This window comes from Salmo salar, chromosome ssa03 (genome assembly GCF_905237065.1).
Source record: "Salmo salar chromosome ssa03, Ssal_v3.1, whole genome shotgun sequence".
NCBI classification, from domain to species: domain Eukaryota; kingdom Metazoa; phylum Chordata; class Actinopteri; order Salmoniformes; family Salmonidae; genus Salmo; species Salmo salar.
The window spans coordinates 2169715-2196214 of record NC_059444.1 but is presented as its reverse complement, the minus strand read 5'-3'; the positions used below and the strand labels follow the sequence as shown (position 1 = coordinate 2196214).

General features: G+C 43.7%; 1 protein-coding gene across 1 annotated transcript in view; it reads left to right on the top strand.

Moving 5' to 3' along the window:
• Nucleotides 1-26500, top strand: part of col6a1 (collagen, type VI, alpha 1) — a 55905-nt gene that overhangs the window by 19582 nt on the left and 9823 nt on the right. The window contains exons 18-24 of the mRNA XM_045714384.1: nt 224-286; nt 7682-7743; nt 10044-10106; nt 10210-10260; nt 10438-10473; nt 13599-13661; nt 23735-23849. Of these exons, the coding sequence (XP_045570340.1) occupies nt 224-286; nt 7682-7743; nt 10044-10106; nt 10210-10260; nt 10438-10473; nt 13599-13661; nt 23735-23849 (453 nt within the window). The remainder of the gene's footprint in view (nt 1-223; nt 287-7681; nt 7744-10043; nt 10107-10209; nt 10261-10437; nt 10474-13598; nt 13662-23734; nt 23850-26500) is intronic.

The window sequence follows — 26500 nt, the reverse complement described above, 5'->3', positions numbered from 1 at the left end:
TGGTGGTGGTGATGGTGATGGTGGTGGTGATGATGATAGTGGTGGTGATGGTGGTGATGATGGTGATGATGGTGGTGATGATGATGGTGAAGGTGATGATGGTGGTGATGATGATAGTGGTGGTGATTGTGATGGTGGTGGTGGTGATGGTGGTGAAGGTGATGATGGTGGTGATGATGATGGTGAAGGTGGGTGTGTTGATGGATGTCTTCTGTCCCTTCAGGGTGACCCAGGACCTCGAGGAGATCAAGGCAGAGAGGGTTCATCTGGAGCCAATGGAGAGCCTGTACGTACCCGAGTTCTGGACCTCTGATATTACACAACGTTTACAACTCTTCATCAAGCAATTATACTTGTTACCCTTCATACCAGCATTCAATCATCAATAGTATTTAGTATCTCATATTTTAATTAGATCCCCATTAGATAAAGCAGCTACTAATTAGATCCCCCATTAGATAAAGCAGCTACTAATTAGATCCCCATTAGATAAAGCAGCAGCTACTAATTAGATCCCCATTAGATAAAGCAGCTACTAATTAGATCCCCATTAGATAAAGCAGCTACTAATTAGATCCCCATTAGATAAAGCAGCTACTAATTAGATCCCCCATTAGATAAAGCAGCTACTAATTAGATCCCCATTAGATAAAGCAGCAGCTACTAATTAGATCCCCCATTAGATAAAGCAGCTACTAATTAGATCCCCCATTAGATAAAGCAGCTACTAATTAGATCCCCATTAGATAAAGCAGCAGCTACTAATTAGATCCCCATTAGATAAAGCAGCTACTAATTAGATCCCCATTAGATAAAGCAGCTACTAATTAGATCCCCCATTAGATAAAGCAGCTACTAATTAGATCCCCCATTAGATAAAGCAGCAGCTACTAATTAGATCCCCATTAGATAAAGCAGCAGCTACTAATTAGATCCCCATTAGATAAAGCAGCTACTAATTAGATCCCCATTAGATAAAGCAGCTACTAATTAGATCCCCCATTAGATAAAGCAGCTACTAATTAGATCCCCCATTAGATAAAGCAGCAGCTACTAATTAGATCCCCATTAGATAAAGCAGCAGCTACTAATTAGATCCGCCATTAGATAAAGCAGCTACTAATTAGATCCCCATTAGATAAAGCAGCAGCTACTAATTAGATCCCCATTAGATAAAGCAGCTACTAATTAGATCCCCCATTAGATAAAGCAGCTACTAATTAGATCCCCATTAGATAAAGCAGCTACTAATTAGATCCCCATTAGATAAAGCAGCAGCTACTAATTAGATCCCCCATTAGATAAAGCAGCTACTAATTAGATCCCCATTAGATAAAGCAGCTACTAATTAGATCCCCATTAGATAAAGCAGCAGCTACTAATTAGATCCCCATTAGATAAAGCAGCTACTAATTAGATCCCCATTAGATAAAGCAGCTACTAATTAGATCCCCCATTAGATAAAGCAGCTACTAATTAGATCCCCCATTAGATAAAGCAGCAGCTACTAATTAGATCCCCATTAGATAAAGCAGCAGCTACTAATTAGATCCCCATTAGATAAAGCAGCAGCTACTAATTAGATCCCCATTAGATAAAGCAGCTACTAATTAGATCCCCCATTAGATAAAGCAGCTACTAATTAGATCCCCCATTAGATAAAGCAGCAGCTACTAATTAGATCCCCATTAGATAAAGCAGCAGCTACTAATTAGATCCGCCATTAGATAAAGCAGCTACTAATTAGATCCCCATTAGATAAAGCAGCAGCTACTAATTAGATCCCCATTAGATAAAGCAGCTACTAATTAGATCCCCCATTAGATAAAGCAGCTACTAATTAGATCCCCATTAGATAAAGCAGCTACTAATTAGATCCCCCATTAGATAAAGCAGCTACTAATTAGATCCCCATTAGATAAAGCAGCTACTAATTAGATCCCCATTAGATAAAGCAGCTACTAATTAGATCCCCCATTAGATAAAGCAGCTACTAATTAGATCCCCATTAGATAAAGCAGCTACTAATTAGATCCCCCATTAGATAAAGCAGCTACTAATTAGATCCCCATTAGATAAAGCAGCTACTAATTAGATCCCCCATTAGATAAAGCAGCTACTAATTAGATCCCCATTAGATAAAGCAGCTACTAATTAGATCCCCCATTAGATAAAGCAGCTACTAATTAGATCCCCATTAGATAAAGCAGCTACTAATTAGATCCCCATTAGATAAAGCAGCTACTAATTAGATCCCCATTAGATAAAGCAGCTACTAATTAGATCCCCCATTAGATAAAGCAGCTACTAATTAGATCCCCATTAGATAAAGCAGCTACTAATTAGATCCCCATTAGATAAAGCAGCAGCTACTAATTAGATCCCCATTAGATAAAGCAGCAGCTACTAATTAGATCCCCATTAGATAAAGCAGCAGCTACTAATTAGATCCCCATTAGATAAAGCAGCAGCTACTAATTAGATCCCCATTAGATAAAGCAGCTACTAATTAGATCCCCCATTAGATAAAGCAGCAGCTACTAATTAGATCCCCCATTAGATAAAGCAGCAGCTATTCTTCCTGGGATCAATACTATAGTAACTAACTAGGCTAACGCTAGGGCCATACGGTCAGATTTAAGTTGCATACGCACAAAGGCAGACATGTTGAAAAATCACTTTTCGATTTAGGGACCTTACAGATAGTTGTATTTGTTGGGTACGGCGATGAGGTGAGATTTTAAATTTAAGCTGTAGCACAACAACATGTGGAAAAAGTCCAGGGGTGTGAATACTTTCTGAAGGCCCTGTATGTTGAAGAGGGTGGGCCTCAAGGTGCATCCTTGTCTCACCCCCTGGCCCTGAGGAAAGAAATGTGGGTGTTTATTTGCAGACTTGTTGTTTGTGTACATTGATTTTAATATTGTCAAATGTTTTTCCCCCAACACCACTTTCCTTCTATTTTTATAGCAGACCCTAGTGCCAAATTGAGTCGAAAGCTTTTTTTTTAAATCAACAAAGCATGAGAAGACTTTGTTTGTTTTGGTTTGTTTGTCAATAAGGGTGTGCAGGGTGTATATTACGTGGTCTGTCGTACGGTATTTTGGTAAGAAGCCAAATTTACATTTGCTCAGGTCATTGTTTTCACTGAGGAAATGTTGGAGTCTGCTGTTGATGATACTACAGAGGACTTGTCTGGGTTTGCTGTTGACACACATTCCTGAGTAATTATTGTGATCAAATTTGTCTCCACTTTTGTGGATTGGGGTGGACAGACCTTAGTTCCACATATTGGGGAAGATGCCAGAGCTGAGGATAATCTTGAAGAGTTTAAGAATAGCCAATTGTATTTTGTGGTATGTATATTTTATAATTTAGTTTAGTATAACGTCAACACCTCAGGCCTTTTGGGGTTGGAGGGTTTGTACACTACATGACCAAAAGTATGTGGACACCTGCTTGTCCAACATCTCATTCCAAAATCATGAGTATTAATATGGAGTTGGTCTCCCCCCCTTTGCTGCTATAACAGTTTCCACTCTTCTGGGAAGGCTTTCCACTAGATGTTGGAACATTGCTGCTATAACAGCCTCCACTCTTCTGGGAAGGCTTTCCACTAGATGTTGGAACATTGCTGCTATAACAGCCTCCTCTCTTCTGGGAAGGCTTTCCACTAGATGTAGGAACATTGCTGCTATAACAGCCTCCACTCTTCTGGGAAGGCTTTCCACTAGATGTTGGAACATTGCTGCTATAACAGCCTCCACTCTTCTGGGAAGGCTTTCCACTAGATGTTGCTACATTGCTGCGGGGACTTGCTTCCATTCAGTCACAAGAGCATTAGTGAGGTCGGGCACTGATGTTGGATGATTAGGCCTGGTTCGCAGTCGACGTTCCAATGCATCACAAAGGTGTTTGATGGAGTTGAGGTCAGGGTTCTGTGCAGGCCAGTCAAGTTCTTCCATACCGATCTCGACAAACCAGTTCTGTATGGACCTCGCTTTTTGCATAGGGGCATTGTCATGCTGAAACAGGAAAGGGCCTTCCCCAAACTGTTGTCACAGAGTTGGAAGTACAGAATCATCTAGAATGTCATTGTATGTCGTAGTGTTAAGATTTCCCTTCACTGGAACTAAGGGGCCTGAACCATGAAAAACAGCCTCAGACTATTATTCCTCCTCCACCAAACTTTACAGTTGGCACTATGCATTAGGGCAGGTAGCGTTCTCTTGGCATTGCTAAACCCAGATTCATCCTTTGGACTGCCAGACAGTGAAGTGTGATTCATCACTCCAGAGAACGTGTTTCCACTGCTCCAGAGTCCAATGGCAGCGAGCTTTACACCACTCCAGCTGACGCTTGGGATTGCGCACGGTGATCTTAGGCTTGTGTGCGGCTGCTCCCAAAGAACAGTTCTTGTGTTGACGTTGCTTCCAGAGATCCTACTCCGCGTCTCACAAAGAAATGGCGGTTGGAACCAAAACTCTAAAATTTGGACCGTGAAGCATGGAGGAAGGAGGTGTGATGGTGTGGGGGTGCTTTGCTGGTGACACTGTCAGTGATTTCTTTAGAATTCAAGGCACACTTAACCAGCATGGCTACCACAGCACTCTGCAGCGACATGCCATCCCATCTGGTTTGTGCTTAGTGGGTGTATAATTTGTTTTTCAACAGGACAATGACCCAACACCCCTCCAGGCTGTGTAAGGGCTGTTTGATCAAGAAGGAGAGTGATGGAGTGCTGCATCAGATGACCTGGCCTCCACAATCACCTGACCTCAACCCAATTGAGATGGTTTGGGATGAGTTGGACAGCAGAGTGAAGGAAAAGCAGCCAACAAGTGCTCAGCATATGTGGGAACTCCTTCAAGAGTGTTGGAAAAGCATTCCAGGTGAAGCTGGTTTTGAGAATGCCAAGAGTGTGCAAAGCTGTCATCAAAGCAAAGGATGGCTATGTTGAAGAATCTAAAATATAAAACACTTTTTTGGTTACTACATGATTCCATTTGTGTTATTTCATAGTTTTTTTACAATGTAGAAAATAGTAAAAATAAAGAAAAACCCTTGAATGAGCTGCAGCTTTCAAGAAGCGGGACTTCTTGAACTTCCATCAAACAGGCAGAGTGTCAATACAGGACTAAGATCGAATCATACTACACCGGCTCCAACGCTCGTCGGATGTGGCAGGGCCTGCAAACTATTACGGACAACAAAGGGAAGCACAGCCGCGAGCTGCCCAGTGACATGAGCCTACTAGACGAGCTACATGACTTCTATGCTCGCCTCCAGGCAATCAACACTGAAATATGCATGAGAGCACCAGCTGTTCTGGACGGCTGTGTGATCAAGCTCTCTATAGCCGATGTGAGTACGACCTTTAAACAGGTCAACATTGACAAGGCCGCAGGGCCAGATGGATGTACTCCGAGCATGCGCTGACAAACTGGCAAGTGTCTTCACTGACATGTTCAACCTGTCCCTGACCAAGTCTGTAATACCAACATGTTTCAAAAACACCAAGGTAACCTGCCTAATTGAATACTGACCCGTAAGACTCACGTCTGTAGCCATGAAGTGCTTTGAAATCTGGTCATGGCTCACATAAACACCATTATCCCAGAAACCCTAGACCCACTCCAATTTGCATACTCTCCTAACAGTTCCACAATCTCAATTGCATTCCACACTGCCATTTCCCACCTGGACAAAAGGAACACCTACGTAAGAATGCTATTCATTGACTACAGCTCAGCGTTCAACACCATTTTGCCCTCAAAGCTCATCACTAAGCTAAGGACCCTGGGACTAAACACCTCCCTCTGCAACTGGATCCTGGACTTCCTGACAGGCCGCCCCCAGGTGGTAAGGGTAGGTAACAACACATCTGCCACGATGATCCTCAACACAGGGGCCCCTCAGGGGTGCGGGCTCAGTCCCCTCCTGTACTCCCTGTTCACCCATGACTGCATGCCCAAGCATGACTCCAACACCATCATTAAGTTTGCTGACGACACAACAGTGGTAGGCCTGATCGCCGACAATGATGAGACAGCCTATAGGGAGCAGGTCAGGGACCTCGCAGTGTGGTGCCAGGACAACAACCTCTCCCTCAACGTGATCAAGACAAAAGATGATGATCGTGGACTACAGGAAAAGAGGACTGAGCACGCCCCATTCTCATCGACGGGGCTGCAGTGGAGCAGGTTGAGAGCTTCAAGTTCCTTGGTGTCCACATCACCAATGAACTAACATGGTCCAAACACACCAAGACAGTCGTGAAGAGAACACGATAAAGCCTATTCCCCCTCAACAGACAAAAGATTTGGCATGAGTCCTCAGATCCTCAAAAAGTTCTACAGCTGCACCATCGAGAGCATCCTGACTGGTTGCATCACTGCCTGGAATGGCAACTACTCAGCCTCCAACCACAAGGCACTACAAAGGGTAGTGCGTACGGCCCAGTACATCTGGGGCCAAGCTTCCTGCCATCCAGGACCTCTACACCAGGTGGTGTCAGAGGAAGGCCCAAAAAATAGCCAGACTCCAGCCACCCCAGTCATAGACTGTTCTCTCTGCTACCGCACGGAAAGCGGTACCGGAGCGCTAAGTCTAGGTCCAAAAGGCTTCTAAACAGCTTCTACCCCCAAGCCATAAAACTCCTGAACAGCTAATCAATTGGCCACCCAGACAATTTGCATTGACAACCATCACCACCCAATCCCCATTTTTCCACTGCTGCTACTCTCTGTTTATTATCTATGCATAGTCACTTTACTTCTACCTACATGTACATATTACCTCAACTACCTTGACAAACTGGTGCCCCCACACATTGACTCTGTACCACCTGTATATAGCCCCGATATTGTTATTTTACTGTTGCTCTTCAATTATTTATTTTTATATATATATAAATATATGTATATATATATATATATTTTTTTTTTTTTTCCTTTTTTTTACTTCAGTTTATTTAGTAAATACTTTCTTAACACTGATTTTCCTTAACTGCATTGTTGGTTCAGGGCTTGTCAGTAAGCATTTCACAGTTGAATTTGGCGCATGTGACAAAATACAATGTGATTTGATGTGTAGGCCAGTCATCAAAAAATCTAAATGTCCATTTTAAATTCGGGCTGTAACACAACAACATGTGGAATAAGTCAAGGGGTGTGAATACTTTCTGAATGCACTGTATGCATTACTCTGACCATTATTATCAAGGCTGTGGCCAACGATAGTGAACGACTTGACAAAAGTGATCCGCTCGAACGCGCCCACTGCTTCCTACTTCCTGCCTACACTGTTTCTGCATCCTACTTCCTGTCTACACTGTTTCTGCATCCTACTTCCTGTCTACACTGTTTCTGCTTCCTATTTCTTGTCTACACTGTTTCTGCATCCTACTTCCTGTCTACACTGTTTCTGCTTCCTACTTCCTGTCTACACTGTTTCTGCTTCCTACTTCCTGTCTACACTGTTTCTGCTTCCTACTTCCTGTCTACACTGTTTCTGCTTCCTACTTCCTGTCTACACTGTTTCTGCTTCCTACACTGTTACATTATTAAATTATGTTATAATTATAAACTTCTACGACTGTGTCTTAGGGCGAGCCGTGTGTGTGTGCGTGTGTGCGTGTGTGTGTGTTATAAGTCTAACAGTTTTGTTGTGTGTGTTTCAGGGTGACATCGGCAAGGCGGGGTCTCCAGGATACAGAGGAGATGAGGGCGCCCCGGACCAGAGGTTGGTCAACTAGTCAATCAATTTGTTTATCAATTCTGTCATCTAGTGAACACATGTATTTATCTCACACACATGAATGACTAAGCTGGGAGTCTTATCACACATGAATCACTAAGCTGGGAGTCTTATCACACATGAATCACTAAGCTGGGAGTCTTATCACACATGAAACACTAAGCTGGGAGTCTTATCACACGTGAATCACTAAGCTGGGAGTCTTATCACACATGAATCACTAAGCTGGGAGTCTTATCACACATGAATCACTAAGCTGGGAGTCTTATCACACATGAATCACTAAGCTGGGAGTCTTATCACACATGAATCACTAAGCTGGGAGTCTTATCACACATGAATTACTAAGCTGGGAGTCTTATCACACGTGCATCGCTAAGCTCTTACATCTAGACGTTCCGCTAGCGGAACACCTGCTCCAATATCCAATGATAGGGCGTGGCGCGAATTACAAATTCCTCAAAAATCCCCAAACTTCCATTTTTCAAACATATGACTATTTTACACCATTTTAAAGACAAGACTCTCCTTTATCTAACCACACTGTCCGATTTCAAAAAGGCTTTACAGCGAAAGCAAAACATTAGATTATGTCAGCAGAGTACCCAGCCAGAAATAATCAGACACCCATTTTTCAAGCTAGCATATAATGTCACAAAAAACAAAACCACAGCTAAATACAGCACTAACCTTTGATGATCTTCATCAGATGACACTCCTAGGACATTATGTTATACAATACATGCATGTTTTGTTCAATCAAGTTCATATTTATATAAAAAAACAGCTTTTTACATTAGCATGTGACGTTCAGAACTAGCATTCCCACCGAACACTTCCGGTGAATTTACTAAATTACTCACGATAAACGTTCACAAAAAACATAACAATTATTTTAAGAATTATAGATACAGAACTCCTTTATGCAATCGCGGTGTCCGATTTTAAAATAGCTTTTCGGTGAAAGCACATTTTGCAATATTCTGTGTAGATAGCCTGGCCATCATGGCTAGCTATTTTGACACCCACCAAGTTTAGCCCTCACCAAACTCAGATTTACTATAATAAAAATTGGATTACCTTTGCTGTTCTTCGTCAGAATGCACTCCCGGGACTTCTACTTCAATAACAAATGTTGGTTTGGTTCCAAATAATCCATAGTTATATCCAAATAGCGGCGTTTTGTTGTGCGTTCAAGACACTATCCGAAGGGTGACGAAGGGTTACGCGCCCGACGCGTTTCATGACAAAAAATTTGAAAATATTCCATTACCGTACTTCGAAGCATGTCAAACGGCTGTTTAAAATCAATTTTTATGTTATTTTTCTCGTAAAAAGCAATAATATTCCAACCGGGAGTCGTTGTTTTCGTTCAAAGACGAAAGAATAAAAACATGGTGTCGCCTCGTGCACGCACCTCAGTCTCATTGTTCTCAGATCGACCACTATCCAAATGCGCTACTGTTTTTCAGCCAGGGGCTCCAAAGGTATCATTCACCGTTTTGCCGCCTTCTGAGAGCCTATGGGAACCGTAGGAAGTTACAGCAGAGATCCTCAGTTTTCAATAAAGAGAGTGTAGAAGGCCAAGAAATGGTCAGGGAGGGCACTTCCTGTAAGGAATCTCTCAGGTTTTGACCTGCCATTTGAGTTCTGTTATACTCACAGACACCATTCAAACAGTTTTAGAAACTTTGGAGTGTTTTCTATCCAAAGCTAATAATTATATGCATATTCTAGTTTCTGGGCAGGAGTAATAATCAGATTAAATCGGGTACGTTTTTATCCGGCCGTGAAAATACTGCCCCCCTATCCATAACAGGCTAAGCTGGGAGTCTTATCACACATTAATCACTAAGCTGGGAGTCTTATCACACATGAATCACTAAGCTGGGAGTCTTTCAAGTTTTGTCATCTTATTTTCCAACCTGCCGTCCCCCAGGTGGATATTTTGATATTGATAAAAGTTTCTGGCTAAATGATGTCAAAGGTCAGGTGGTCAGGAAGTCTTCCTCCATTAACATCTGAACTTCATTTCTCATGTTCCCACTCTGATTTCCTATCTGTCTAAACTACATTTCCCATCTCTTTCTTATCTAAACTACCTTTCCCATCTCTCTCTTATCTAAACTACATTTCCCATCTCTCTCTTATCTAAACTACATTTCCCATCTATCTCTTATCTAACCTACATTTCCCATCTCTCTCTTATCTAAACTACATTTCCCATCTCTCTCTTATCTAAATTACCTTTCCCATCTCTCTCTTATCTAAACTACGTTTCCCAGGGCCCCAAGGGACCAAGAGGAATCAAAGGAGCTCCTGGAGACAGAGGCCAGATCGGAAGCAGGGTGAGAGGGCGAGAGAGAGAGAGAACATTTGGGGAGGAGGGGAAATGAAATTTAAAATTAAGAACAAGGGATGGCTGAAGTGTTCTGTCTATTTCTGCTTCAGGGAGAAGATGGGGCACCAGGAAATGGAACTGAAGGTTGCCACGGTTTCCAGGTACAGTTGTGTTACGTCTGAGGTATTGTTGTTTGGGTTCATGGTAGTGTGTGTGTGTGTGTGTGTGTGTGTGTGTGTGTGTGTGTGTGTGTGTGTGTGTGTGTGTGTGTGTGTGTGTGTGTGTGTGTGTGTGTGTGTCTTGTCTGCCGTCTCTCACACATTCCTCTCCTCTCTCAGGGTTACCCCGGCCCACGAGGTAGCATTGGAGAGCCGGTGAGTTCACCTTTCACCTATAACCTCTCACCTCAGAATCAGCCCCAAGGCAGTCTCCCCTCACTATATCACTCTATCATAGTATTGTAGAGAGTTAGGACGATATCCTAGCCAGACCTCCAACCTGGCTCTCGCTGGGTCAGTGGCAAGCACTCTATCTCCCAAGAGACTGAACTTTGGAAGCAGCATACCACCCTGCATCCCACTGCTGCCTTGCCTCTGAAGCTAAGCAGGGTCGGACCAGATGCTGCTAGAAGTGGTGTTGGAAGGCCAGTAGGTTTAAATAGTAATGCCCCAGGGCAGCGATTGGGGACATTGCCCTGTGTAGGGTGCCGTCTTTCAGATGGGACGTTAAACAGGTGTCCTGACTCTCTGTGGTCACTAAAGATCCCCATGGTACTTATTGTAATAGTAGGGGTGTTAACCCCTGGTGTCCTGGCTAAATTCCCAATCTGGCCCCTCATACCATCACGGTCACCTAATCATCCCCAGTTTCCAATTGGCTCATTCATCCCACCTCCTCCTCTCCCCTGTAACTATTCTCCAGGTCGTTGCTGTAAATGAGAACGGGACCTGGTTAAATACGGGTGAAATAAATCAATCTGTACAGAACAAAGGGTCACTACACTATACTACTGTCCAGTCAGCATGTTAAGAACCCTAAACACAGGAAACACTACTACCCTGGTATATGATGTATAAAACAGTCCTATATAAACACAGTAGTCCTACAGTACATTAACAGTACCGTAGTACCAGGATGTATAACAGCAGTCCTACAGTACATTAACAGTACCGTAGTACCAGGATGTATAACAGCAGTCCTACAGTACATTAACAGTACCGTAGTACCAGGATGTATTACAGTAGTCCTATATAAACACAGTACCGTAGTACCAGGATGTATAACAGCAGTCCTACAGTACATTAACAGTACCGTAGTACCAGGATGTATTACAGTAGTCCTATATAAACACAGTACCGTAGTACCAGGATGTATAACAGCAGTCCTACAGTACATTAACAGTACCGTAGTACCAGGATGTATTACAGTAGTCCTATATAAACACAGTACCGTAGTACCAGGATGTATAACAGCAGTCCTACAGTACATTAACAGTACCGTAGTACCAGGATGTATTACAGTAGTCCTATATAAACACAGTACCGTAGTACCAGGATGTATAACAGCAGTCCTACAGTACATTAACAGTACCGTAGTACCAGGATGTATTACAGTAGTCCTATATAAACACAGTACCGTAGTACCAGGATGTATAACAGCAGTCCTACAGTACATTAACAGTACCGTAGTACCAGGATGTATTACAGTAGTCCTATATAAACACAGTACCGTAGTACCAGGATGTATAACAGTAGTCCTACAGTACATTAACAGTACCGTAGTACCAGGATGTATTACAGTAGTCCTATATAAACACAGTACCGTAGTACCAGGATGTATAACAGCAGTCCTACAGTACATTAACAGTACCGTAGTACCAGGATGTATTACAGTAGTCCTATATAAACACAGTACCGTAGTACCAGGATGTATAACAGCAGTCCTACAGTACATTAACAGTACCGTAGTACCAGGATGTATTACAGTAGTCCTATATAAACACAGTACCGTAGTACCAGGATGTATAACAGCAGTCCTACAGTACATTAACAGTACCGTAGTACCAGGATGTATTACAGTAGTCCTATATAAACACAGTACCGTAGTACCAGGATGTATAACAGCAGTCCTACAGTACATTAACAGTACCGTAGTACCAGGATGTATTACAGTAGTCCTATATAAACACAGTATCGTAGTACCAGGATGTATAACAGCAGTCCTACAGTACATTAACAGTACCGTAGTACCAGGATGTATTACAGTAGTCCTATATAAACACAGTACCGTAGTACCAGGATGTATAACAGCAGTCCTACAGTACATTAACAGTACCGTAGTACCAGGATGTATTACAGTAGTCCTATATAAACACAGTACCGTAGTACCAGGATGTATAACAGCAGTCCTACAGTACATTAACAGTACCGTAGTACCAGGATGTATTACAGTAGTCCTATATAAACACAGTATCGTAGTACCAGGATGTATAACAGTAGTCCTACAGTACATTAACAGTACCGTAGTACCAGGATGTTATACTGAAATATAATAATTAATTATGCCAGGATTGGATCCTATTCAACTAAACGCCAGGTGAATTGAGAAGAGATTACTCAGCACTTTAGATGTGGAAAACATGGCAGGCTTAAAACACCGTGATGTTTCCATTTTTGAAGTTTAGAGTTTTAACCTCAAATCAGTCATGATGACTAGTGTTACTGTAACTGTTTCCCAGACTGAATGACTTTTAGAGTAGGTGTATTTATCTGGGTTCATCTGGGTTTTAGAGTAGATGTATTCATCTGGGTTTATCTGGGTTTATCTGGGTTTTAGAGTAGATGTATTCATCTGGGTTTATCTGAGTTTATCTGGGTTTTAGAGTAGATGTATTCATCTGGGTTTATCTGGGTTTATCTGGGTTTTAGAGTAGATGTATTCATCTGGGTTTATCTGGGTTTATCTGGGTTTTAGAGTAGATGTATTCATCTGGGTTTATCTGGGTTTATCTGGGTTTTAGAGTAGATGTATTCATCTGGGTTTATCTGGCTTTATCTGGGTTTTAGAGTAGATGTATTCATCTGGGTTTATCTGGGTTTATCTGGGTTTTAGAGTAGATGTATTCATCTGGGTTTATCTGGGTTCATCTGGGTTTATCTGAGTTTTAGAGTAGATGTATTTATCTGGGTGTTAGAGTAGATGTATTCACCTGGGTTTATCTGGGTTTATCTGGGTGTTAGAGTAGATGTATTTATCTGGGTTTGGTGAGAAACAAACGTCAAGCCAAGGTTGTTTCCCAAATGGCACCCTGTGTAGTATACAGCATTTGACCTGGCCTATAGCATGACTATACAGGGAATAGAGTGCCATTTGACATACAGTCCTTCTTTATCTGAGACTTGACGATTGGCCAGTTGTATTTGGTCTGGTTGGCCAAATGTCTGATTCATGAAGAGATTTCCATGACAACTGTCTCTGACCCCTGACCTGTGACCTTCAGGGCGGGAAGGGAACCCCGGGACCCAAAGGAGATGATGGAGAGCCTGGAAACCCCGGCCTGGACGTGAGTCACACCCTCTCTATCAGTCTCTTTCTCCCTCTCTCTTTCTCCCTCTCTATCAGTCTCTTTATCCCTCTCTATCAGTCTCTTTATCCCTCTCTATCAGTCTCTTTATCCCTCTCTATCAGTCTCTTTATCCCTCTCTATCAGTCTCTTTCTCCCTCTCTATCAGTCTCTTTCTCCCTCTCTATCTGTCTCTTTATCCCTCTCTATCAGTCTCTTTATCCCTCTCTATCAGTCTTTCTCCCTCTCTCTCTGTCTCTTTATCCCTCTCTATCAGTCTCTTTATCCCTCTCTATCAGTCTCTTTCTCCCTCTCTCTTTCTCCCTCTCTATCAGTCTCTATCCCTCTCTATCAGTCTCTTTCTCCCTCTCTATCAGTCTCTTTCTCCCTCTCTATCAGTCTCTTTATCCCTCTCTATCAGTCTCTTTATCCCTCTCTATCTGTCTCTTTCTCCCTCTCTATCAGTCTCTTTCTCCCTCTCTATCAGTCTCTTTCTCCCTCTCTATCAGTCTCTTTCTCCCTCTCTCTTTCTCCCTCTCTATCAGTCTCTTTATCCCTCTCTATCAGTCTCTTTCTCCCTCTCTATCAGTCTCTTTCTCCCTCTCTATCAGTCTCTTTCTCCCTCTCTATCAGTCTCTTTATCCCTCTCTATCAGTCTCTTTATCCCTCTCTATCTGTCTCTTTCTCCCTCTCTATCAGTCTCTTTCTCCCTCTCTATCAGTCTCTTTCTCCCTCTCTATCAGTCTCTTTCTCCCTCTCTATCAGTCTCTTTATCCCTCTCTATCTGTCTCTTTCTCCCTCTCTCTTTCTCCCTCTCTATCAGTCTCTTTATCCCTCTCTATCAGTCTCTTTCTCCCTCTCTATCTGTCTCTTTCTCCCTCTCTATCTGTCTCTTTATCCCTCTCTCTTTATCCCTCTCTATCAGTCTCTTTATCCCTCTCTATCTGTCTCTTTCTCCCTCTCTATCAGTCTCTTTCTCCCTCTCTATCAGTCTCTTTATCCCTCTCTATCAGTCTCTTTCTCCCTCTCTATCTGTCTCTTTATCCCTCTCTATCAGTCTCTTTCTCCCTCTCTATCAGTCTCTTTCTCCCTCTCTATCAGTCTCTTTCTCCCTCTCTATCAGTCTCTTTATCCCTCTCTATCAGTCTCTTTATCCCTCTCTATCAGTCTCTTTATCCCTCTCTATCAGTCTCTTTATCCCTCTCTATCAGTCTCTTTCTCCCTCTCTCTCTGTCTCTTTATCCCTCTCTATCAGTCTCTTTCTCCCTCTCTATCAGTCTCTTTCTCCCTCTCTATCAGTCTCTTTCTCCCTCTCTATCAGTCTCTTTCTCCCTCTCTATCAGTCTCTTTCTCCCTCTCTATCAGTCTCTTTCTCCCTCTCTATCAGTCTCTTTATCCCTCTCTATCAGTCTCTTTATCCCTCTCTATCAGTCTCTTTCTCCCTCTCTCTTTCTCCCTCTCTATCAGTCTCTTTATCCCTCTCTATCAGTCTCTTTCTCCCTCTCTATCAGTCTCTTTATCCCTCTCTATCAGTCTCTTTCTCCCTCTCTATCAGTCTCTTTCTCCCTCTCTATCTGTCTCTTTCTCCCTCTCTCTTTCTCCCTCTCTATCAGTCTCTTTCTCCCTCTCTATCAGTCTCTTTATCCCTCTCTATCAGTCTCTTTATCCCTCTCTATCAGTCTCTTTCTCCCTCTCTATCTGTCTCTTTATCCCTCTCTATCAGTCTCTTTATCCCTCTCTATCAGTCTCTTTCTCCCTCTCTATCTGTCTCTTTATCCCTCTCTATCAGTCTCTTTATCCCTCTCTATCAGTCTCTTTCTCCCTCTCTCTTTCTCCCTCTCTATCTGTCTCTTTCTCCCTCTCTCTTTCTCCCTCTCTATCAGTCTCTTTATCCCTCTCTATCAGTCTCTTTCTCCCTCTCTATCTGTCTCTTTCTCCCTCTCTATCTGTCTCTTTATCCCTCTCTCTTTATCCCTCTCTATCAGTCTCTTTATCCCTCTCTATCTGTCTCTTTCTCCCTCTCTATCAGTCTCTTTCTCCCTCTCTATCAGTCTCTTTCTCCCTCTCTATCAGTCTCTTTATCCCTCTCTATCAGTCTCTTTCTCCCTCTCTATCAGTCTCTTTCTCCCTCTCTATCTGTCTCTTTCTCCCTCTCTATCTGTCTCTTTATCCCTCTCTCTTTATCCCTCTCTATCAGTCTCTTTATCCCTCTCTATCTGTCTCTTTCTCCCTCTCTATCAGTCTCTTTCTCCCTCTCTATCTGTCTCTTTATCCCTCTCTCTTTATCCCTCTATCAGTCTCTTTATCCCTCTCTATCTGTCTCTTTCTCCCTCTCTATCAGTCTCTTTATCCCTCTCTATCTGTCTCTTTCTCCCTCTCTATCAGTCTCTTTCTCCCTCTCTATCAGTCTCTTTATCCCTCTCTATCAGTCTCTTTCTCCCTCTCTATCAGTCTCTTTATCCCTCTCTATCAGTCTCTTTATCCCTTTCTATCTGTCTCTTTATCCCTCTCTATCTGTCTCTTTATCCCTCTCTCTTTATCCCTCTATCAGTCTCTTTATCCCTCTCTATCTGTCTCTTTCTCCCTCTCTATCAGTCTCTTTATCCCTCTCTATCTGTCTCTTTCTCCCTCTCTATCAGTCTCTTTCTCCCTCTCTATCAGTCTCTTTCTCCCTCTCTATCAGTCTCTTTATCCCTCTCTATCAGTCTCTTTCTCCCTCTCTATCAGTCTCTTTCTCCCTCTCTATCTGTCTCTTTCTCCCTCTCTATCTGTCTCTTTATCCCTCTCTCTTTATCCCTCTCTATCAGTCTCTTTATCCCTCTCTATCTGTCTCTTTCTCCCTCTCTATCAGTCTCTTTCTCCCTCTCTATCTGTCTCTTTATCCCTCTCTCTTTATCCCTCTATCAGTCTCTTTATCCCTCTCTATCTGTCTCTTTCTCCCTCTCTATCAGTCTCTTTCTCCCTCTCTATCAGTCTCTTTCTCCCTCTCTATCAGTCTCTTTCTCCCTCTCTATCAGTCTCTTTATCCCTCTCTATCAGTCTCTTTCTCCCTCTCTATCAGTCTCTTTATCCCTCTCTATCAGTCTCTTTATCCCTTTCTATCTGTCTCTTTCTCCCTCTCTATCTGTCTCTTTATCCCTCTCTCTTTATCCCTCTCTATCAGTCTCTTTATCCCTCTCTATCAGTCTCTTTCTCCCTCTCTATCAGTCTCTTTCTCCCTCTCTATCTGTCTCTTTCTCCCTCTCTATCTGTCTCTTTATCCCTCTCTCTTTATCCCTCTCTATCAGTCTCTTTATCCCTCTCTATCTGTCTCTTTCTCCCTCTCTATCAGTCTCTTTCTCCCTCTCTATCTGTCTCTTTATCCCTCTCTCTTTATCCCTCTATCAGTCTCTTTATCCCTCTCTATCTGTCTCTTTCTCCCTCTCTATCAGTCTCTTTCTCCCTCTCTATCAGTCTCTTTCTCCCTCTCTATCAGTCTCTTTCTCCCTCTCTATCAGTCTCTTTATCCCTCTCTATCAGTCTCTTTCTCCCTCTCTATCTGTCTCTTTATCCCTCTCTATCAGTCTCTTTCTCCCTCTATCTGTCTCTTTATCCCTCTCTCTTTATCCCTCTCTATCAGTCTCTTTATCCCTCTCTCTTTCCGTTTATCAATCTCTCATTTTATCAATCAGTCTCTATTTTCATGTCTTTTGCTCTGTCTCCTTCTTCAACCCCTCCATCTTCTTTCCCTCCCTTTTCTATTACTCTTATTTCTCTCCCTCCTTCTCTCCCTCATTCTCTCCCTCCTTCTCTCCCTCATTCTCTCCCTCCTTCTCTCCCTCATTCTCTCCCTCCTTCTCTCCCTCATTCTCTCCTGCATTCTCTCCCTCCATCTCTCCCTCATTCTCCCCCTCCTTTTTCTCTCCCTCCCCAGTCTCTCCCTCCTTCTTCTCTCCCTCTATCTTTCAGTCTTGCAGCTGGTAACGCTTTATGTTCTGGACGCTGTGTGTGTGTGTGTGTGTGTGTGTGTGTGTGTGTGTGTGTGTGTGTGTGTGTGTGTGTGTGTGTGTGTGTGTGTGTGCGGCGCGCGTGCGCGTGTGCGTGTGTGTGTGTGTGTGTGTGTGTGTGTGTGTGTGTGTGTGTGTGTGTGTGTGTGTGTGCGCCTGCGCGCGCGCGTGTGTGTGTGTGTGTGTGTCTGTCTGTGTCTGTCTGTGTATTAAAAGTAGTGAGCTGCTGCAGCTGTGTATGTGTCATTGTCATGGATACCAGGAAATGAGGGGAGAGAATGTGGGCAGCTCATTACTCCAGTTGAACCCCAGTAATGTATTATAGTCCCAGTAATGTATTATAGTCCCAGTAATGTGTTATAGTCCCAGTAATGTATTATAGTCCCAGTAATGTGTTATAGTCCCAGTAATGTATTATAGTCCCAGTAATGTTTGTTATAGTCCCAGTAATGTGTTATAGTCCCAGTAATGTGTTATAGTCCCAGTAATGTGTTATAGTCCCAGTAATGTGTTATAGTCCCAGTAATGTGTTATAGTCCCAGTAATGTGTTATAGTCCCAGTAATGTATTATAGTCCCAGTAATGTGTTCTAGTCCCAGTAATGTATTATAGTCCCAGTAATGTATTATAGTCCCAGTAATGTGTTATAGTCCCAGTAATGTATTATAGTCCCAGTAATGTGTTATAGTCCCAGTAATGTATTATAGTCCCAGTAATGTGTTATAGTCCCAGTAATGTGTTATAGTCCCAGTAATGTATTATAGTCCCCGTAATGTATTATAGTCCCAGTAATGTATTATAGTCCCAGTAATGTGTTATAGTCCCAGTAATGTATTATAGTCCCAGTAATGTGTTATAGTCCCAGTAATGTATTATAGTCCCAGTAATGTGTTATAGTCCCAGTAATGTGTTATAGTCCCAGTAATGTGTTATTGTCAAAGTAATGTGTTATAGTCCCAGTGTTGTGTTATAGTCCCAGTAATGTATTATAGTCCCAGTAATTTGTTATAGTCCCAGTGTTGTGTTATAGTCCCAGTAATGTGTTATAGTCCCAGTGTTGTATTATAGTCCCAGTAATGTGTTATAGTCCCAGTAATGTGTTATAGTCCCAGTGTTGTATTATAGTCCCAGTGTTGTGTTATAGTCCCAGTAATGTATTATAGTCCCAGTAATGTGTTATAGTCCCAGTAATGTGTTATAGTCCCAGTAATGTGTATTATAGTCCCAGTAATGTGTTATAGTCCCAGTAATGTGTTATAGTCCCAGTAATGTGTTATAGTCCCAGTAATGTATTATAGTCCCAGTAATGTGTTATAGTCCCAGTAATGTGTTATAGTCCCAGTAATGTGTTATAGTCCCAGTAATGTGTTATAGTCCCAGTAATGTATTATAGTCCCAGTAATGTGTTATAGTCCCAGTAATGTGTTATAGTCCCAGTAATGTATTATAGTCCCAGTAATGTATTATAGTCCCAGTAATGTATTATAGTCCCAGTAAGGTATTATAGTCCCAGTAATGTGTTATAGTCCCAGTAATGTATTATAGTCCCAGTAATGTGTTATAATCCCAGTAATGTATTATAGTCCCAGTAATGTATTATAGTCCCAGTAATGTATTATAGTCCCAATGTTGTGTTATAGTCCCAGTAATGTGTATTATAGTCCCAGTAATGTGTATTATAGTCCCAGTAATGTGTTATAGTCCCAGTAATGTATTATAGTCCCAGTAATGTGTTATAGTCCCAGTAATGTATTATAGTCCCAGTAATGTGTTATAGTCCCAGTAATGTGTTATAGTCCCAGTGTTGTATTATAGTCCCAGTGTTGTATTATAGTCCCAGTAATGTGTTATAGTCCCAGTAATGTATTATAGTCCCAGTAATGTATTATAGTCCCAGTAATGTGTTATAGTCCCAGTGTTGTATTATAGTCCCAGTGTTGTATTATAGTCCCAGTAATGTGTTATAGTCCCAGTAATGTATTATAGTCCCAGTAATGTGTATTATAGTCCCAGTAATGTGTTATAGTCCCAGTGTTGTGTTATAGTCCCAGTAATGTATTATAGTCCCAGTAATGTGTTATAGTCCCAGTAAAGTGTTATAGTCCCAGTGTTGTGTTATAGTCCCAGTAATGTATTATAGTCCCAGTAATGTGTGTTATAGTCCCAGTAATGTATTATAGTCCCAGTAATGTGTTATAGTCCCAGTAATGTGTTATAGTCCCAGTAATGTGTTATAGTCCCAGTAATGTATTATAGTCCCAGTAATGTGTTATAGTCCCAGTAATGTGTTATAGTCCCAGTAATGTGTTATAGTCCCAGTAATGTGTGTTATAGTCCCAGTAATGTGTATTATAGTCCCAGTAATGTATTATAGTCCCAGTAATGTGTTATAGTCCCAGTAATGTATTATAGTCCCAGTAATGTATTATAGTCCCAGTAATGTATTATAGTCCCAGTGTTGTGTTATAGTCCCAGTAATGTGTATTATAGTCCCAGTAATGTGTATTATAGTCCCAGTAATGTGTTATAGTCCCAGTAATGTATTATAGTCCCAGTAATGTGTTATAGTCCCAGTAATGTATTATAGTCCCAGTAATGTGTTATAGTCCCAGTAATGTGTTATAGTCCCAGTGTTATATTATAGTCCCAGTGTTGTATTATAGTCCCAGTAATGTGTTATAGTCCCAGTAATGTATTATAGTCCCAGTAATGTATTATAGTCCCAGTAATGTGTTATAGTCCCAGTGTTGTATTATAGTCCCAGTGTTGTATTATAGTCCCAGTAATGTGTTATAGTCCCAGTAATGTATTATAGTCCCAGTAATGTGTATTATAGTCCCAGTAATGTGTTATAGTCCCAGTGTTGTGTTATAGTCCCAGTAATGTATTATAGTCCCAGTAATGTGTTATAGTCCCAGTAATGTGTTATAGTCCCAGTGTTGTGTTATAGTCCCAGTAATGTATTATAGTCCCAGTAATGTGTGTTATAGTCCCAGTAATGTATTATAGTCCCAGTAATGTGTTATAGTCCCAGTAATGTGTTATAGTCCCAGTAATGTGTTATAGTCCCAGTAATGTATTATAGTCCCAGTAATGTGTTATAGTCCCAGTAATGTGTTATAGTCCCAGTAATGTGTTATAGTCCCAGTAATGTGTTATAGTCCCAGTAATGTGTATTATAGTCCCAGTAATGTATTATAGTCCCAGTAATGTGTTATAGTCCCAGTAATGTATTATAGTCCTCTGTTTGGTTGTTTTTACTTTTGTCCTCTGGGGAGGCTGTGGAAATGAGCTCAACTTACAAGTTCACATTTCTTCACCTAAACATAATTACCCTTCCTGCACCATTCCCTATACTCCAGCCTTAAGGCACCTTAACCTCAGCCCCCCCCTCAGCACCATCCCTCAGCCCCCCTCAGCCCCATCCCTCAGCCCTCTCCTCAGCCCCATCCCCTCAGCCCTCCCTCAACCCCATCCCTCAGCCCCATCCCTCAGCCCCATGCCTCAGCCCTCTCCTCAGCCCCAATCCTCAGCCCTCCCCTCAGCCCCATCCCTCAGCCCTCCCCTCAGCCCCATCCCTCAGCCCTCCCCTCAGATCAGCCCTCCCCTCAGCCCCATCCATCAGCCCTCCCCTCAGCCCCATCCCTCACCCCATCCCTCAGCCTCATACCTCAGCCCCATTCCTCAGCCCCTCCCCTCAGCCCCATCCCTCAGCCCGAGCCCTCAGCCCCATCCCTCAGCCCCATCCCTCAGCCCTCTCCTCAGCCCCAATCCTCAGCCCTCCCCTCAGCCCCATCCCTCAGCCCCTCCTCAGCCCCTCAGCCCCATCCCTCAGCCCCTCCCCTCAGCCCCATCCCTCAGCCCCATCCCTCAGCCCCATCCCTCAGCCCCATCCATCAGCCCCATCCCTCAGCCCTCCCCTCAGCCCCATCCCTCAGCCCTCTCCTCAGCCCCATTCCTCAGCCCTCCCCTCAGCCCCATCCCTCAGCCCCCCCCTCAGCCTCATCCCTCAGTCCTCACTTCAGCCCCATCCCTCAGCCCTCCCCTCAGCCCTAGTTCTTTGCCTAAGCCCCCAGGGCCCATACCACTCAAATAACTGAAGCCTTCATAACCTGACCTGTAGCTTGTTAAGACCAGAAGAGAAGAACAGGGCAATGACCTAGCTTAAATAACAGGTTTAGGATAGCCATCTTAAAATAATGTTTATAATGGTCTCTGTCAAACTAGATTTATGGTGGAGATACAATCAAACAGAACTGTGTGTGTGTGTGTGTGTGTGTGTGTGTGTGTGTGTGTGTGTGTGTGTGTGTGTGTGTGTGTGTGTGCGTCCGCGCGTGTGTGTGTGTGTGTGTGTGCGTCCGCGCGTGTGTGTGTGTGTGTGTGTGTGTGTGTGTGTGTGTGTGTGTGTGTGTGTGTGTGTGTGTGTGTGTGTGTGTGTGTGTGTGATATATGACTAGCCCATGTCTGTTCCATAGACATCAGAGGCGGACACTGAGAGCTTCAGGTCAGAGTTTCGGAGGAATGGAAGGTTGTTAAAAGAGAAGGGATAGGGGCGAGGTTCTCATCTCAGAGAGAGGAGAGACAAAGAGACAGGGTTAACAAGCTAAGGGTTAGAGGGGCTAAGTTATCAGAGAGGGGTAGGGTTAGAGGGGCTAAGTTATCAGAGAGGGGTAGGGTTAGAGGGGCTAAGTTATCAGAGAGGGGTAGGGTTAGAGGGGCTAAGTTATCAGAGAGGGGTAGGGTTAGAGGGGCTAAGTTATCAGAGAGGGGTAGGGTTAGAGGGGCTAAGTTATCAGAGAGGGGTAGGGTTAGAGGGGCTAAGTTATCAGCGAGGGGTAGGGTTAGAGGGGCTAAGTTATCAGAGAGGGGTAGGGTTAGAGGGGCTAAGTTATCAGCGAGGGGTAGGGTTAGAGGGGCTAAGTTATCAGAGAGGGGTAGGGTTAGAGGGGCTAAGTTATCAGCGAGGGGTAGGGTTAGAGGGGCTAAGTTATCAGCGAGGGGTAGGGTTAGAGGGGCTAAGTACTCAACGAGTAGACAGTAGACAGTAGACAGTAGGCAGTAGGCAGTAGGCAGTAGACAGTAGACAGTAGACAGTAGACAGTAGACAGTAGTCAGTAGTCAGTAGGCAGTAGACAGTAGACAGTAGGCAGTAGGCAGTAGACAGTAGACAGTAGGCAGTAGACAGTAGGCAGTAGGCAGTAGACAGTAGACAGTAGACAGTAGGCAGTAGACAGTAGACAGTAGACAGTAGGCAGTAGGCAGTAGACAGTAGACAGTAGGCAGTAGACAGTAGGCAGTAGACAGTAGACAGTAGGCAGTAGGCAGTAGACAGTAGGCAGTAGACAGTAGACAGTAGACAGTAGTCAGTAGTCAGTAGACAGTAGACAGTAGACAGTAGACAGTAGGCAGTAGGCAGTAGACAGTAGACAGTAGACAGTAGGCAGTAGACAGTAGGCAGTAGACAGTAGACAGTAGGCAGTAGACAGTAGACAGTAGACAGTAGGCAGTAGGCAGTAGGCAGTAGGCAGTAGACAGTAGACAGTAGACAGTAGGCAGTAGACAGTAGACAGTAGGCAGTAGACAGTAGACAGTAGGCAGTAGACAGTAGACAGTAGACAGTAGGCAGTAGACAGTAGACAGTAGGCAGTAGACAGTAGGCAGTAGACAGTAGACAGTAGGCAGTAGACAGTAGTCAGTAGACAGTAGACAGTAGGCAGTAGACAGTAGACAGTAGGCAGTAGACAGTAGACAGTAGTCAGTAGACAGTAGTCAGTAGGCAGTAGACAGTAGTCAGTAGACAGTAGGCAGTAGACAGTAGTCAGTAGACAGTAGACAGTAGGGTCCACCTGGTTTCAGTGAACTTTGACCCCAGAGATAATGATAAAGGTTACTCATCAGTTGTCTGTCTCACTTTCTCTCACGACACTTTGTCAAAGTTTCACTATCTGTAGTGTGTATTACTATCTCTCTTCCTGTCTCTCCTCTGCAGAACGATTCCCCTGTGTATTACTAACTCTCTTCCTGTCTCTCCTCTGCAGAACGATTCCCCTGTGTATTACTAACTCTCTTCCTGTCTCTCCTCTGCAGAACGACTCCCCTGTGTATTACTATCTCTCTTCCTGTCTCTCCTCTGCAGAACGACTCCCCAGGACTCCCAGGGAACAAAGGAGCCAAAGGTCACCGAGGACCTGAAGGAAACCCGGTAAGACAGAGAGATCAATTCGATTTCTTTTATAAATCCCTTTTTTACATCAGCAGTTGTCACCAAGTGCTTTACAGATACCCAGCCTTGAACCCCATAGAGCAATGCAGCGGCAGAAGCACAGTGACTAAGAGAAACGGTCTAGATGGAAGGAACCTATTGGAAGAAACCTAGACAGGAACCAGGCTCTTAGGGCTGGCCCATCCTCTTCTATGGATGGATGGATGGAGAGAGGCAGACAGACAGTGAGACGGAGAGACAGAGAGGGACAGAGAGAGACAGAGAGACAGAGGGACAGAGAGGGACAGAGAGGGACAGAGAGACAGAGAAGGACAGAGACGGACAGAGAGGAACAGAGAGACAGAGAGACAGAGAGACAGAGAGACAGAAATACAAAGAGAGACAGAGAGAGAGAGAGACAGAGAGAGACAGAGAGAGACAGAGAGGGACAGAGAGAGACAGAGAGACAGAAAGAGACAGAGAGAGAGAGACAGAGAGAGACAGAGAGAGAGAGAGAGAGAGAGAGAGAGAGAGAGAGACAGAGAGAGAGAGAGAGAGAGAGAGAGAGAGAGAGACAGAGAGAGAGAGAGACAGAGAGAGAGACAGAGAGAGAGACAGAGAGAGAGACAGAGAGAGAGAGAGAGACAGACAGAGAGAGACAGAGAGAGAGAGACAGACAGATAGAGACAGAGAGAGAGAGAGACAGAGAGAGAGAGAGAGAGACAGACAGAGAGAGAGAGAGACAGAGAGAGAGACAGAGAGAGAGAGAGAGAGAGAGACAGAGAGAGAGAGACAGAGAGAGAGAGAGAGAGAGAGAGAGACAGACAGAGAGAGAGAGACAGAGAAAGAGAGAGACAGAGAGAGAGACAGAGAGAGAGAGAGAAGAGACAGAGACAGAGAGAGAGAGAGAGAGAGAGAGAGAGAGAGAGAGACAGAGAGAGAGAGAGAGAGAGAGAGAGAGAGAGAGAGAGATGCCCTCACTGTAGCACTTGGAGATGTTTTTTCTTTGTTATAAATTCAACGTGTTATTATTTAGAGAGAGACGGAGAGTTGGTGAGAGAGAGAGAGAGAGAGATACAGAGAGAGATACAGAGAGAGAGAGAGAGAGAGATACAGAGAGTTGGTGAGAGAGAGAGGGGTTACAGTCTCTCCTCCTCTGTCTTTCCCTGGCTAGTGGCTAGGCTGCATATTTCTAGGATAAACAGTTTGAGTTATGTGTTTGTGGGAAGTGTGCTAAACTCAGCCTACAATTAACTGTCGTGTGCATGCTCGTGTGCGCGTGCTTGTATCCTCTTCGTCAAGAAACAAAATGCTCGTCAATTGAATTTTCTCTGCTTGAAACAAACAGATGGGAGTGAGGGCGATGAAAAGAGGAAAAGAGAGAGGCGTAGAACTATTGAAAGGCCCTGGTGTTGAAGCAGAGAGAGGCGGAGAACTATTGAAAGGCCCTGGTGTTGAAGCAGAGAGAGGCGGAGAACTATTGAAAGGCCCTGGTGTTGAAGCAGAGAGAGGCGTAGAACTATTGAAAAGACCCTGGTGTTGAAGCAGAGAGAGGCGGAGAACTATTGAAAGGCCCTGGTGTTGAAGCAGAGAGAGGCGTAGAACTATTGAAAGACCCTGGTGTTGAAGCAGAGAGAGGCGGAGAACTATTGAAAGACCCTGGTGTTGAAGCAGAGAGAGGCGGAGAACTATTGAAAGGCCCTGGTGTTGAAGCAGAGAGAGGCGTAGAACTATTGAAAGGCCCTGGTGTTGAAGCAGAGAGAGGCGGAGAACTATTGAAAGGCCCTGGTGTTGAAGCAGAGAGAGGCGTAGAACTATTGAAAAGACCCTGGTGTTGAAGCAGAGAGAGGCGTAGAACTATTGAAAGGCCCTGGTGTTGAAGCAGAGAGAGGCGGAGAACTATTGAAAGGCCCTGGTGTTGAAGCAGAGAGAGGCGTAGAACTATTGAAAGGCCCTGGTGTTGAAGCAGAGAGAGGCGGAGAACTATTGAAAGGCCCTGGTGTTGAAGCAGAGAGAGGCGGAGAACTATTGAAAGGCCCTGGTGTTGAAGCAGAGAGAGGCGTAGAACTATTGAAAGGCCCTGGTGTTGAAGCAGAGAGAGGCGGAGAACTATTGAAAAGACCCTGGTGTTGAAGCAGAGAGAGGCGGAGAACTATTGAAAAGGCCCTGGTGTTGAAGCAGAGAGAGGCGGAGAACTATTGAAAAGGCCCTGGTGTTGAAGCAGAGAGAGGCGGAGAACTATTGAAAAGACCCTGGTGTTGACTAACTAGCCCCGTTCATCTATTACAGTAGGGCTACTACACTAACTAGCCCCGTTCATCTATTACAGTAGGGCTACAACACTAACTAGCCCCATTCATCTATTACAGTAGGGCTTCTACACTAACTAGCCCCATTCATCTATTACAGCAGGGCTACTACACTAACTAGCCCCGTTCATCTATTACAGTAGGGCTACTACACTAACTAGCCCCATTCATCTATTACAGTAGGGCTACTACACTAACTAGCCCCATTCATCTATTACAGTAGGGCTACTACACTAACTAGCCCCATTCATCTATTACAGTAGGGCTAATACACTACATAGCCCCATTCATCTATTACAGTAGTCCCTCTACACTAACTAGCCCCATTCATCTATTACAGTA